The sequence below is a fragment of the Falco punctatus genome, assembly GCF_963210335.1.
Source record: "Falco punctatus genome assembly, chromosome: 10".
NCBI classification, from domain to species: domain Eukaryota; kingdom Metazoa; phylum Chordata; class Aves; order Falconiformes; family Falconidae; genus Falco; species Falco punctatus.
The window spans coordinates 21,027,019-21,041,652 of NC_137590.1; the positions used below are offsets into that span (position 1 = coordinate 21,027,019).

The 14,634-nt window shown below is 46.8% G+C and overlaps 2 protein-coding genes across 20 annotated transcripts in view; both read left to right on the forward strand.

Annotated features, from left to right (window-relative positions):
• The first annotated feature begins 16 nt into the window (after positions 1 to 16).
• Positions 17 to 6,319, forward strand: FGF19 (fibroblast growth factor 19). Of its 2 annotated transcripts, XM_080405163.1 has the most exons (3): positions 727 to 984; positions 1,062 to 1,165; positions 4,471 to 6,319. In XM_080405163.1, the coding sequence occupies exons 1-3, from the start codon at positions 753 to 755 to the stop codon at positions 4,801 to 4,803; spliced, it is 669 nt and encodes a 222-aa protein (XP_080261289.1). In that variant the 5' UTR covers positions 727 to 752; the 3' UTR covers positions 4,804 to 6,319. The 2 variants fall into 2 exon arrangements, with proteins under 2 accessions (XP_080261288.1, XP_080261289.1); XM_080405162.1 differs by lacking the exon at positions 1,062 to 1,165 and having other exon boundaries at positions 17 to 984.
• A 4,039-nt stretch (positions 6,320 to 10,358) lies between these two features.
• LTO1 (LTO1 maturation factor of ABCE1) overlaps positions 10,359 to 14,634 on the forward strand; it is a 31,845-nt gene continuing 27,569 nt past the window's right edge. For 16 of the 18 annotated variants that reach the window (XR_013930820.1, XR_013930821.1, XR_013930822.1 and 13 more), the window contains exons 1-4: positions 10,359 to 10,515; positions 11,127 to 11,232; positions 13,127 to 13,197; positions 14,190 to 14,307. Coding sequence is in view for 14 of the 18 variants with exons in the window: in XM_080405164.1 (XP_080261290.1) it covers positions 10,457 to 10,515; positions 11,127 to 11,232; positions 13,127 to 13,197; positions 14,190 to 14,307 (354 nt within the window). In the remaining 4 variants the exon portion in view is untranslated. Of the gene's footprint in view, positions 10,516 to 11,126; positions 11,233 to 13,126; positions 13,198 to 14,189; positions 14,308 to 14,553; positions 14,578 to 14,634 lie in introns of those variants that run through there. The other 2 variants (XM_080405169.1, XM_080405168.1) reach the window with 2 other exon arrangements.

A 14,634-nucleotide genomic window follows, 5' to 3' on the forward strand; every position in this document is an offset into this window, starting at 1 on the left:
CCCGCCCCGGCGTGCGGAAGGCGTGCGGCTGTGCCCCGCCGGCTGCCGGTAAAGGGGAACGGCGGCCCCGCTCCCCCAGCGCCCCTGCCACAGCAGCACGGCCCCTGCCCACGGGGTGTGCCCCGAGGTTTAGGAAGCATTCCCCGGGGGCGCAGCTCTTTTATTCTGAAAAGGAAATAAAGGACGATGGGCAGGGGCTTGGGCAGGCGCGGGGCCGGGCAGCCGCAGCCCGGGCGGGCTCCCTCCCCTCCGCACAGCCGGGCGGGTGCGCATTCACGCCCGGGGAGCCCCGCTCCGCGGCCCGGCGCTTACGCACACCAGGGCAGGGGCTGCGGGCCCGGCAGTGCCGCCCGTCCCGGCCCGTCCCGTCGGGGCAGCCGGGACCGCGGGGGTCCAGCCCTGGCCCGACGGGCAAAGGCGCAACCGGAGCCTCGAAGCGGGGGAAAGCTCGGCGGTGCGGGTGGGCAGGGAGCGCCTTCAGGGTGTCCCCTGCGAAATGATGTCACCTGATCAATATTTTCGGGGGGAGTGCCCGACCCGACCAATTCCCGCTATGAAATGGGCTCTATATTGGAGCTGGATGCGGCCGAATCGATCGGGCTGATAACGCGGAGCTATAAAAGGCCGGGGGGCTGGCTTCGCCCGCGCTACATCCCCGCGGCGCCGCCAGCGCAGTCAGCGCCCGGCCGCCCCTCCGTGCCCCCTCCGCGCCCCTCCGCGCCCCTCCGCGCCGCTCCGCCGCCGCCCGCCGCATGGGGCCGCGCCCCGCCGCCCGCCCCGCCGCCCTGGCGCTGCTGGGCCTGGCCGCCGCCGCCGCCGTGTCGCTGCCGCTGCCCGACGCCGGTCCGCACGTCAACTACGGCTGGGGGGAGCCGATCCGGCTGCGGCACCTCTACACCGCCAGCAAGCACGGGCTCTTCAGCTGCTTCCTGCGCATCGGCGGGGACGGCCGCGTGGACGCCGCCGGCAGCCAGAGCCCGCAGAGTGAGTACCGGCGGCGGGGCGCGGCGGGGCGGGAGCGGGCCGCGGGGCTAACGCCGCTCTTCCCTCCGCTGCCGCAGGTCTGCTGGAGATCCGCGCCGTGGCCGTGCGCACCGTGGCCATCAAGGGCGTGCGGAGCTCCCGCTACCTCTGCATGGACGAGGCGGGGCGGCTGCACGGGCAGGTGAGCTCCGACACCCCCGCTCCCTGCTCCCACCCCCGCTCCCGCTCCCCGCTCCCCGCTCCCGCTCCCCGCTCCCTGCTCCCGCTCCCCGCTCCCCGCTCCCTGCTCCCTCTCCCCGCTCCCTGCTCCCTCTCCCCGCTCCCTGCTCCCGCTCCCCGCCGGCTCTGCCCCGGGCTCCCCTTCCCCACGGGAGCTTTCCACCCGCGCCGCCGCGCAGCCGAGACCAAGGGCCGCTATATTCTTTTTAGCGTTACGCTTGGTGATGGGTTAACAAAGCTCTCGGGGGCCCCGTCACTCCTTCTGGCTGGAGCATGGGGGATCCTGGGCACTGCCGCTGCACGAAAGGCCATCGGGATTGTGAGAAGGCAGCAAGGGAGCATCATTTAGGGAGCAAAGGATGTGCTGGGTGTCCCCGGCCAAAATACACTGAGGATACAGTCCAGGGCAAAATTGCGTTGATGTGTAAAAAGCCTCAGCGGTGGGTGGCTGCGTCTCCGCTGCAGAAATAGATTAAATTACGCCATAGAATCTGAGTAATTTCTCACTGTTTTGGAAGAAGAAAAAACCCAGGATTACTCCTTGGAAAAGGAGATGCAGCCAGATGGCTGACAGGCACCAAGTCCTAGAAACAGTGAGTCACCATCCCATAGGTTGTACCAGACAGAAACAGGATTTTGAGGGACGAGGGACCCTTCTCCACCGCCCCAGGTGTGGGCTGGGAGAGCAGCTCACCTGCGGGACCCCAGCAGGCGGAGGGGCCGAGGGACCCACTGACATCACTCTGCTGGGTCGGTCATCCATGCTTTCTCCCTGGGTATGTCAGCGTATCAGCTAGGCACTGTCAGCGGTGTAAACTTGTTTTAAGCCACACAGAGCAGTTGCCAGCTCTAGAATTGAAAGGGTAAGACTCAGACTTATGCTGTGTGTAACTGCTTTATGGCAGCCTGAGTTTCACAGGGAGATGGGTTTTTATTATGCTGTAGAAAAGATACAGCTTGATTCTGCTTCCATTACTCCCACAAAAATTCTGCTCATTTCAGTTGGGTGAGGATTTGGCCCATTCCCAAAACTCCCGGCATGTTTAATAAGAGCAATACATATATAACATATAATTAAGCCTTTCTTGTTTTCTTGCTTTTCTGGGCTAGAAACAATCGATGCTGTGATAAGGTGCATAGGGTCAGATGATATAGGTCAATTATTAGCTTAGGGTTTTAATGTATATCCAAAGCAATATGATCAATGAAAACAAAGCAGAGCCTGGATCCTGCTTCTGTTGGAGCTTCTGGCTGGACTTTAGCAATCGCAGAATTTTAAAATAGCTTTCATGTAACACTGTTTTGAAGGCATATACATATGCTTGGACTCAGACTGTGTTGGTGTATAGTATTAATTGCAGGGGATTTTCTCTGAAAATACAGTAACATGTAGCCACGTCGCCACATCTCTGTGTTGTGGACACCTGCTGTCACCTCTCTGCTCACAGCCAGGGCAGGCAAATCTTTGCCTTATCAGAGCTACGCTCAGGGGTGGAAGAATGAAGGGGCAAATACAGTGTCTGGGGACTGAACTGGGCAACCACTTGCTGTCCTGAAACATGCCCTTTTTTAAGGAAAAAAGACTTTCCATCAGACTGGAAAACTGATGACGAGAGTTGATTTTTGATGTGCAGTGTGCCCTGGTCAGTAGTTTAAGGGGAAATCATGTAACTGCTGAATATACTGACATACTATAAATTTCTCCTGTGAAAAAGATGATATGGAAATACTTAAAGTGTGTTTGGTACTTGCTTAAAAGAATACACAAGAGACAATACCAGTGAAAGGAAGCGGGAATGATCTAGTCGAGACACAGGGGGTGCAATCAATAACTGCTACTTGTAATGTGTGCTTACTCAAGAGGCTTTTTTATTTCATCATCCTTGTTGGTGAGGCTGAGCACTCACAGAAATAAAGACAGCTAACAACTCAGCCATAAATTTGTATCATATATACATGTTTTTCTGAGATATAATGTGTGCAGATGGATAAATATTGCATGATTTTATTTGGAGAAAGCACCTTTTTTAAAAAAATTACTGCATTTCTTTGAAAAATGCTTTTAAAAGACAAAATAGTACTCCATATTATTGAGGGTGCTTGAGAAAGGGCTGAAGTTTAGCAAATGAGCTCTGTTCAGACAAGCAGAACGTTCATGTAAGGACACTGCTGTCACTGCAGGCTGGAACACCATCAGCAGCTGTCTTTTATTGCCCGCAGGTTCAATCACCTGCAGTGATTGAGCCTGACATAGCCCTGGAGCTGTAAGAAATACAGTGCTTGTGTAAGGATCTGAGAAGGTCTGAGCTGCTGATACAAAATCCTAACGTACTATACATGCAGCATACCACAAATGTAATTTTACAAATTCATACCTAGGAAAATACATTCTTCTATACAGAATCTTAACTTGCACTGGTATTAATTTGGCTGTTCTAACTAATGTGTAACGAGAAAATAACCCTGTGTTAACTGATGTTTTGTAATTTCAGTAAATGCTGAGCAAAAAAATACAATTACCTCTTTAATATTGTTTTGCCATGTTTGCATGCTGCCTTTCTGCAGACCTGATCCTGAAGCCCTTACACAGGCAAATCTCTAACAGAGCTGGAGTTTCCTACCTGATGGTTGTTGGATTAAGTCTTGTGGCTGCAGTTACGTACTGTCAGCAGTTAAGGACGGTTTCTCTAAACAAGCACTGTCATCTGAGACCCTTTTCCCCTGGGCTCAGGACAAGAGAAGCGTGGTAGCTGTGGAGAAGTACACATCCAGGATTCAAAGTTTATTTAACGTGATGGATGTGCATTAACTTCAGGAGTTCTGGATTAGGTCTTTTAATGGCCTCGTAAACACAAAACGCATGCTATGTGCAACATGGGGAGCTCAAGTAGAGAGTAGAATAGAGCAGAATAGAATAGAATAGAGTAGAAAAGAATATTTCATTTGGAAGGGACCACAACTAACATCTCGTCCAACTGCCTGACCACTTCAGGGCACTTCATCTCAGTGGCTGTGGTCCATCACTCAAAGAGCAGTTGCCAGAGCCAGGGGTCCCACCTGCACCCCTGCAGCAGCCAGGGGGAGGGGCAGTGGGCAGCCCACCAGCAGTGGGGTCTGCAAGGTGCAGACAAACCTGTGACAAGCCAGAGGGACATCCCTGCTGACAGCAGAGGGAGAAGGGCTGGTTGTGTCAAAGGTTTATGTGGTGGTTGAATACAATGACTGCGGTGGGTGTGTTTGTAATTCTCGTCACTCCTTGCTGTTCAGCTCAGGTATTCCACTGAGGATTGTTCCTTTGAAGAGGAGATTCGTCCAGATGGCTACAATGTATATAAATCAAAAAAATATGGAATATCGGTGTCTTTGAGTAATGCCAAGCAAAGACAACAGTTCAAAGGAAAAGATTTTCTTCCGCTATCTCACTTCTTACCTATGATCAACACTGTGCCCGTGGAGTCAACAGACTTTGGTGAATACGGTGATTACAGCCAGGCCTTTGAACCAGAGGTGTACTCCTCACCCCTTGAAACGGACAGCATGGACCCCTTTGGCATCACCTCCAAACTCTCACCAGTGAAGAGCCCCAGCTTTCAGAAATGACTCTGATCCTACACGTGGTTTTGAAGAAATATTGCAGAATACTGCAGGGTTTTTAGCTTTTCATGTAGTGGTATTTTGAACTTTTCTGTATATTTCAGTATGGAGCCAGCTTTTTCCTTGCAATGTGTTGTACCTGTAAGAGATGAGTGCCCAGAGGCTATTCTATAGTCTAAAGAATTGCCTAGCCATAGTTTTATTTGGAAAAGAAGGATTAAATAAGGAAAGCTTAGTAGCTTCATCAGAGTTCCTCCATTACCAGGGTGATGATAAAATAATTACAATTTTTTCTACATCAACTTCATTACCACATAAGTTCACCTGTTGTTTCTGCTCATATGAACAAATGCAGAAAACATCTTCCTCTTCAGAGGCCTTAAAGACAAGCATTTGGAAGAAAACACGGTTAAGGAAAAGCTAGTAAATGTGGTTACATGAGCTAGAGTGAACATTGTTTCTTGCAAAGCTGCTGAAAATGTTCTGGGAAAACTTTCTACGGAAAGCATACCACTGAAAAAACAGTTCTGCTTGTATATTGTGCTTTTTCTTCCCTTAGGAAATAAGGGAAGAAAGGGGAAAATTTCTTCCTTCCCTTATTGCTATAAGGTACTTGGTAAAACTAGATCTTTGATTTCTTTTATAGGCTAATTTATGCTCACTGTGGCATCAGCATCATGGAGTGGAGAGTTTTCATTAACATTAGTGAGAGCTTAGGGTGCGGTTGGAAGAGTGCACAGAATGCTAGTTTGTGTTCATCAGGTAGGGAATGAGCAGTTCAAATTAGTGTTTAAATTAAAATTCTGTTGTATGTAAGCATGTATGTTATCAGCAAATGGAGAAAAAGACTGAACATGGATGATGTGTAGGTCAAATTGGTTGCAAAACAGGCTTTTGTGTCTAACCTTTAACCATCAGCAATTCTTTCAAGTCCCTTCCAGGCTTAATTCTGTGTCCATGGGAATTGGTGGAGGGAGAGTTTAGTGATTTAAATGCTGCAGAACTGGGTCAGCCCTGCCATTCTTCTTGCAGGAAGGGATTATGAATACTTCATGGCCAAGGCGGATGGCTGACGTCTTCAGTTCTGTTCTCCTGTAGTAAAAATTTGATGAAGGAATAACCACGGTGAAACCAAAGAGGAAAAAAAAAGAAGGGGAAAAAAAAAAAAGCAATGTGAGAAAAGGGTTCAGGGATTCTACTCATTTCCAAAGGTTCCTTTATAATAGAGATTTCTATACAAAAAAAGCTCTACTGGAAATACTGGTGTTCTTCTGACCTAGCACTTCATTGCCAATGCAATATTTATAATTAATTTATTGAATACATACATCTGTTTATTTTGTTACTGTTATTTATGCTCAAAATTCTATTTATATACTCCTGAAGGTGGGTTTTTTAGTTGTAACAAATTTTGTGGAGTTTTGTAATCATGACATTTTAGCGGACGATAGCTTTTTAAATTTCTGTGCATTATCAGTAGTGTAATGTGTACATTTGCAATAAAAAAAGAAATCATCTTCAAGACGGAAATCTAGCTGACTTTTTTGTCACTCCTATAGTCCAGAGACTTCAAGGAGCTTTAGCAAACCATGGCATCTGGCTCCACAGCAGGAGATGGAGTCCCTTGTGGAGGTGGCATGGTTGAGGGACAACAGACAAGGACATGGAGAGACAACAGGGTTTTCCCAAAGCTAGGCAGGGAATGCCAAGGCTGGAGTTCCAGTCTGTCTGCTGCCAGGTTCTGATGAGCTCCATGTGAAATGGCAAGTCTAAGAAAAGTATCTATCTGTTACGGAAGCGGTTTGGAAACAGCTCATTAAATTTGGCCTTGGGATATGTGAAGGTCACTCTATCTAGTCCTAAGTTGCTACTCTCTTGATACAACACGAGTGAAGCTCAGCTTTAGGCTGTCTGTGTCCTGATGTTTTCCTCCCATTCCTCATCATTCAATCATATGATTCATTATGAATCAAATCATAATCAAATCATTCAATATGAATCAAAAGATTCATAGAATTGTTTAGGTTGGCATGACCCTTAAAGTCATCGAGTCCAACCATAAACCCAGCACTGCCAAGCCCACCGCTAAACCATGTCCCCCGTGCCACGTCTATGTGTCTTTTAAACACCTCCAGGGACGGTGACCCCACCACTTCCCTGGGCAGCCTGTTCCAATGTTTAACGACCCTTTTGGTGAAGACTTTTTTCTGATACCCAATTTAAACCTCCCCTGGCGCCACCTGAGGCCGTTCGCTCTTGTCCTGTCGCTGTTCCCTGGGAGCAGAGACCGACCCCCCCCTGCCCACAGCCCCCGACAGGCAGCTGTAGGTCGAGGCTGGGGAGTGCTGCCTGTAGGCATCACGAGTTACACTTCATCTGCAGTAAAGCAGTTGTGACTTCCCATCTATTCTAGAAGAGATCCCTTTAATATTCCGTTTCTATCATTAAACCCTGCCATTCACCCTGCTCACAGCCTTCACGGGGCTGGCCACAGAACCGAGTGCATTATAACCCCCAGCTGCTTGGGGGTGGGGGTGGGGGTGTGATTCCTGGGGGAGATGGAAGGTTTCCCCATCAGCTGTGGTTTCTCTGGTTCTTTTTTGGCTGCAAAAATCCACCTGCAGAATGCAACCCATCCCGTGGGTGCAGAGCGGCTCCCTTTTAAAAATGGGAGCCATGCTCAACAGCGGAGCTGGGGAGACAACTGGTTATATTTGCCTGAAAAATATGTGGATTTCTGGCAGGAAAAGAGACCGAACGTTTCCGTTTGGAAATGCTGTAAGTCATAGGAATTGCAGATTTCTTGGCTGGCAGATATCCCCCATGGTGTTTCCTGTTCTCCTGTGGGCTGAGCCACTGCCACACACCCGGAGGACTCCTGCTCCTCCTGTACTACACAGTGTAGTCCTGAGTTTTAAGCTGGTTTATTCCAGAAGTTTTCAGGCTTGGGGCATTCTAGTTTTCATTCCCAGTTGTAATCAGCCACTATCGTTTCTTTGAACATTAAATACCTTTCAAGACTTTTTTGTAAAAGAATTAAAAAAAAAAAAAAAAAAGAGGAAACAAAATAAGAGAAATATGAACTTTTAATATTTGGTAAAAAAAAATCCACTTCTAGTCTCCTGCTAAAAAAATGCGGCATTTTGATGGGAAGCACAGCAAATAGCAGAGTTCAGAGGGCATGCTGTTTAATTTAAGCAGTGAGAGATGTTTTAAGTAGATGTAACAATGTTCCTGGTAAACATTGATCATGAGCACGAAGGTGAGCAACCTTACATTTGCAAACAGCATCTTGAGCTCTCCAGTGACCCTATGCGCTGACACCATTGGGTTCACATCTTCCACCAGCATCACAACGTTTCTGACTGCAGCAGAATTGGTTCAATATTTATTCAGACCGAGGGAAGGATGCCAGGAGCTAAATTACCCACACCGCTTCCTGGAGCACTGTGGTTTTCCTTGGAGGTTTCCCATCCAAGCACTGACCAGACCTGGCTGTTTTGCTTATAAAATCTGACAAGATCACAGCTTGAGGTGGAAGGTTTACTGGAAAACGCTTTCCCTGCCATCAGACACCTGACTCGGTCAGGAACTGGGTGTGCAAAAAACTTCGGCACAGCATTGCCTTTGGTTCTGTGGGAATGTAAACACCACCAGGACTGGCCGCCGTACCCATCCCAGCTGACTGTAGTTTCTCTAGGAGAATTGTGGTGCTTTCATTTGCAATAGTACATTTTACAGCCCGAAAAGGTTTTTAAAGGTCAGGTGTCAGATGTCCCCTTGTGATGTCTCAGTCAGAAGCTATGATGTGCAAATACGAGTTGTTAGAGTAGTGGGAAGGCTGTAGGAGGGGAGATGCTGAGCATCTCCATTTCCACTTTGGGGAAGTGTAAAAAGCTATAAATCCTTTATTCAAGAGCCATAATATCAACCTTACCTCTGCTCAAAGCACTGAAACCATGTTTGTGGAAAAGTTGGGACCATTCTTTTTTACTCTGTTGGTGTACTTTGCGTATGAATGGAGAACAGCATAATAAATTAAATAAAAGCACTCTCTTTCCTGAAAAATGTATGGGAGCCAACCCTCCTTTCAGGCAGTGTCAGGCATGATGAAAGCAGAGATGCGTTTCCCTTGGAAAGGAATAAAAATACATGATTAAGATTTTGAATTTGCGGAATTTGCAGCAGTCAGCAAGTTTTTGATGCAGTAAGTTTATCGGGAGCCCCAATGGATGATACTGGTTGCTGAAGGTATATAAGTAAGAATGCCCCGCAGTGAGGCTAGTGATTTGTAGCCTTCTTGCAAGGACATTATTACATTTTCAGCATTTTTTATCAATCCCACAATCTTCTGAGATCAAAGAATATTATTTTTTTAAATCAAATTCCAAAGCAAGATTTTAATTGTAGGTATTGTGTTGGAGGAAACCTTGAAAGACAGCGCATATTTCCGCAGACATCAGTGGATGGTGCGTGTTGGTGTGTCGGTGGAGCAGGAGGGTACTCACACCTGGCACACCTTCCGAGATTTCCTGTGGGATCCAGTGGGAGCTACACTTTAATTTAGGGCAGCAAATGAGCTGCTCGGCTGGCGGAGTCACTACAAAACCCTACAGCCTGCTGCAGCGCAGCGTTTGCGATGCGCTGCCATTGCTGCATCTGCTTAGCCAAACCTTTCGCAGCATGGCTCTGTTTTCACTTTAATGTAGTTTTGGGGTTTTTTTCTTTAGACCCATCTCTGGATTTTAAAGCTCTTTTTGAGCCCCCTGCCCTCCTGGGGCCAATTCGGGGCGCAGCAGAGCCCCTGAAACCCCTATGTGAATTGGTAGGCTACTTTGGCACGCACAGGGCCACGGTTACATTAAGGATCTGGAAAACAGCATTATAAGTTAGCATTAAAATATATGCTTACAAATAAGCATAAAAGGGTTATAAGTAAGTATAAATGCTTCCTTTTGTAGTGTTGGCCTGCAGTAACAAATGAACGTTACAAAGCAGCCCAGAAGGGCACACTGAAGTTTGGTTTGGGTGTTTACATTACAAACATTTACATTCTGGGTATATACAAGCACAAACACAGAACGAGAAGTGCTGGGGGTGAAGGTGCCGGGGGGGGGGGGGGCGGTCGGAGCAGAGCCCCCGCCGGCTGCAGAGCGAGCACGGGTCAGACCCCCCGGGAAGAAGGTCGGGAAATCAGACAAAAGAATTGATCACCAATAAATATGTATTTTTTTATTATTATTACTTTTTTTTTTCCGGAACCGCAGGTCCTGCGAATCTCACGGGAAAACGACGGGAGCTGATCCCCTCGCTGGGGCGCTGCCGCTTCCCACGGGCGCTGCTGGGGGAGGGCCCCGGTTCGGCCGCCTCCAGCCGTGCCCCCCCACCCCCTCATCCCCCGAGCCCCCCGGCTCCGCGGCGGCGCTCGGGCGCCCCCTGGTGTGCGCACACGGCCCCGCCGGCGGCGCGAGGCAATGACGAGGGGGCGTGGCCGTTTCGCTCCGCCGGCTCCGCCTCCTGGCAGTGCCCGCGAGGGGGCCCGTGCGCCTGCGCGCCGGCCCCGCCCCGCCGGCGGCCCCTCCGGCTCGCCGTCCGTTCCCGGCATGCCCAGCGCGGGGGCGGGTGCCGAGCGGCCCCGCCGTCAGGCTGTGGCGGCGCGATGGCGGCCGTGGCGGCCGGCACGGACATGTTCGATGAGATCGTGATGGCCGAGGAGAGGTGGGACTGGTGGGGGAGCCTTGGCTGGGGCTCGGGGGCCTCGGGGGTGGAGGTGGGGCCGGAGCGGGCTCGTCGCTTGCCGCGCGTAACGGCCGGCCTAGGGGAGGAAGGGGCGCCACGGGCCTGGGCCTCAGCCTGAGTCCGGGCCTGGGCCTGGGTCTCCACAGCCGGCAGGAGGAGCCGAGAAGGAAAAATTGTGGGGCGAAGGGCGGGTAACGAGCCCGGGGAAGGGGCGAGGAAGGAGAAGGGCGGGAGAAATGCCTCTCTTTGCTCTTGCTGAGCGACCGACCTGCTCGATCTCGGCTCTTCCGCCGTCTGGAAAATTGGCCCGGAGTTGTGAGCTTGTAGTTAGCGGTGTTATTCTGGTAAAAGTCCTGAGCTGGATTGCAGAGTGCGCTATTCTTGGCACATTATTATAAACTTGTTTGAAAAGATCATGGTGTGCATAATTGCATCTTAATTTAAAACAGTTATGTGGAGTTTTGAAATATGGATAGTTGCATTTCAGAGGTGATCCAGCATAGTTTTGTTTCGGTGACCTGCTTGTGTGCAGTGTGAGTTTGATATAAAGTGAAAATAGGTAATAAAAATCCATGCTTTTGTCTTTATAGGTTTCACAGTGAGGGGTATCAGGAGGGGTATGCTGAAGGCAGTCACGCTGGAGTTGTTGAGGGCAGGAGGTATGGATCGCTCCATGGTGCCAAGATTGGGTCTGAGGTAAATGGGAAAATACTTCAGAATCATGATGTTTTTTGTCGTTAGAAAATTACTGTAACACAGAAACTGTTAAGCAAAGCCTGATATATTGGTAGTCAGAGGCCTGCTGGATTCCATTGCTTTGTATGTGTCCAAGAAGACCCATAAAACTAGTTCAAAGGTGGTATTTTGATATGAGCAATTAACAGATGGTTTTATGTTTTCTGAGCTTATTTGCTATATAGGATATTGATTATTTTTTTTTTTCCTGAAAGGGAGGGTAGGAAGAAAGAAATAAATTCAAACAAGCTGGCTCAGAAAAAAATCACAATGAACTATACATTTATTTTTGTAACCCAAAATTCTTGCTAAAGCTCCACCCCTGTACCATCTGCTGCAGTTCAGCATTAGCGATAAACATGGAACGTGGAGAACCCTAAAGGGGCAATTCTGGTTGCACCAATGGCATACCTGAATCAACAACCCTTTCTAGAAGTGCAAGGACTGGAGAGTGGTTGTGTGGCACCTTAACTTGTCTCTTATGTCCAGTTCAAGTTTATGTAACATGGGGTGTGCGCAGATCTGTATAATATAGTTACAGTATTTTTGGACCTGAACTGAACTTTTTCAGCTTTGTTGGGAAGCTGTACTACAGGATTCATGGCAGACTTTGAGTGCAGCACCACAAACCTAAATCTATTTGATCTATTGAAAACCTTTGGGTAATTTGACAGTTGTCCCTTTTGATGTTTTCAAGTTTCAGAAAGTTAATTATCTATAGAAAAAACAGTAGCAATGCAATTAATCTGCTTTGAAGTGAAAAAGGTAAACTGTCAAAATTTTGACAGTTTTGTTATTGTAAGATTTTTGGTTTGTATTTGGGTGTGATGCAGTAATGAAATATTTTCCTACTTACGCTACAACTGTCTTGTTCTGAGATGACAATGTTAAACAGCAGTCTCCAAAGCTGGATAGCTTTATACAAAATAGTGCCAGACAGACTATAATAGAGAAGTGCTGTAATCTACTTACATTGAGGAAGCTCCAGAGGACAGTAGGATTATAGACAGTGAGTCATGTTAAATGGGAGAAAGAGTGATTTGAGTAATTGTGGACCTGTGAGCCTATTTTATGTCTTGGGCAAAATTATGATACTGATCTGATGCTGGCCTTGCTTGATGGATAATTAAAGTAAGACATTATAATTAAAATGTGTCTGTTTTCAGGCACATCCCTCAGGCAGGCTTAGACACAGTACCCAGTTGGTGCATTGAAGAACTTAGCTATGTTCCTATTTCATTTAGTGTCCAAAGTTGTAATGAAAAGTTCTGGCATCAAAGCTGGCCTAATCATCTCTTCATGTTTCTTACTGATTCCATGCTAGCCTGCTGAGTTAGACCTGTAAAATTGTTTGCCTCTTAACTCAGAAAAAAGGGGGGTTTCCTCTTTGGTTGGTTTGGTGGCTCACTTGGTCCATCTTGTCTACTTCTTTTGTAGGGCTGTATGTGGACTGCATAAACTGACAGCGCTGCAAAAACAAATACTTACCAAACATCTTAAATAGGTTGCTTTCTAACTGCTTCCCTACTACCATGCTTTAATAAATGTGGGGCTCAAAGCATATATAGTACAGCTAGTGTTTTGCGGAATTACTTTTTTCTGCATTTTAAATAGTCTGTCCTCTGATGCTAAGTAGATTTTTACAAGAAGTTTTCTGCTTCTTGTACTGTGTAACACAGATGGCCCTTGTTTCTCCTATCCTAATTTACTGGTATTTCCAGCGTAGAAACATGTTTGCATATCCAGTGATTTGTGTCCTGAAGAAGGGGATACAATGTAGTGCTTTATGTTGGTTTGACTACATATACACTACCTGTTTGGGTTTTTTCCATCACAAAATTCTTACCATTTGCAGGTTGGTTACTACCTGGGGTTTGCACTGACGTGGCAGTGTCTGCTCCAGAAATGCACAGATGAAAAGAACAGGTACGGGTTTTTTTATTAAAAAAAAATAATAATAATCCCCGTTCCTTTAATACTGTTTCAAATTATGGTGTCCAGTTTTGCCTCTTCCCCAATACAAAAGAAATACTGAAAACCAGAAGAAAGGTGAGCAGTGGGATGCTAGGGTGGTATCATGTGCTGGACCATGTGATATTGAAAAGATAAGGGAGCTTAGTTTCTTCAGCCTGCAGAAAAGACAAGGGAGGTACCTAGTTGTACCACTTCTAGGGAAGTTCTAGGTAAGGTAAAGACACGTTCCTTGCAGAAGTGCACAGTGACAATAGGCAATTTTCACCATCTGAAGCAAGTTAAGTTCTAATGGTGTAAGGAGAAGGTCCTTTCCAGTGCAAGCAGCTAAGTGCTGGAACAAGTTGTACAGAGAGGCACTGGAAGCTCCATCTGTGTAGGTTTTCAGAATCTGGTTTGCAGTGGCCCTGAGCAACCTTATCTAGCTTTGAAGTTAGTCCAGCTTCCGCAGAAGGTAGACTGCATGACCTCCAGCTGTCCCTTCCAATGTACATTTTTCTGACTTTCAATGTTTTTTCCATATTTTTTGTTCTGTACAGTTTTGATTAATTCATCTGACAGAATTGCCAACATACTGTCAGACATTTTGATTTCTATTCTGGTGAGGTTTTTTATTATGTCTCTTTGTTTATCTTGGTCATCTAATCAATATTTCTATAGATCTTTGAATATTTTTTGGGTTTTGGCAGGTAAGTTAAAAGGGAAACCTTAACTTTGTCAGTTGTGCTGAGCTGAATCTCTGATTATGGCTTAAATATGTATCAAATAGACACTGTCAGTGAGCTAAATGGGAGAGAAGTTGAATTAAAGGAGGATGCAGAGCTGGGTTCTGTGCTCTAAGTTATATATAAGTATTAGTAGTATTTTCATATTGATTGATTGAAAAAACTTCTGTAGTAGGCTATTTGGTTTCTCTGTTTTGATTTGATTTATTTTTTTTTTTGTAGCAAAAAGATGAGGGCTCTGGATTCATTAGTAGGGATGATTCAGAAATTCCCATATGAGGACCCAACTTACGATAAGCTGCAAGAAGACCTGGAAAAAATCAGAGGAAAATTTAAACAGGTTTGTAGGATTAAGTTGTTATTTTAGCACACAATGATACTAATTTCTGAAAATATTCAGTCTCTAAACCTGTTCAAAAAGACAGTCTTTGTGCAAAGCGATTATTGTTCTTATGTTGCTGTCATAGTAAAATACTGGAAGTGAATTAAGCGAAAATACTTGGTACCTGAAAATCCCCCAACAGATAGCAAATGCAAAATAGAAGAAGAATATTCTTTAAAAGAAAAGTAATTAATTGTCAAATAGTATTTTTGACCAGTGGGACCAGAAGAAGAGAAATGGAGGAACTGGGAGTTCTGTTGAACATTCTGCTTTGAAAATAGATGG

Bases quoted from the DNA above. Each gene is read 5' to 3' on its own strand.
- FGF19 (XM_080405162.1), top strand. From the start codon at position 559: ATGGGCTCTATATTGGAGCTGGATGCGGCCGAATCGATCGGGCTGATA. The intron at 985-4,470 runs GTGAGTACCGGC...CTTGCTGTTCAG, and splicing joins CGGCAGCCAGAGCCCGCAGA to CTCAGGTATTCCACTGAGGA.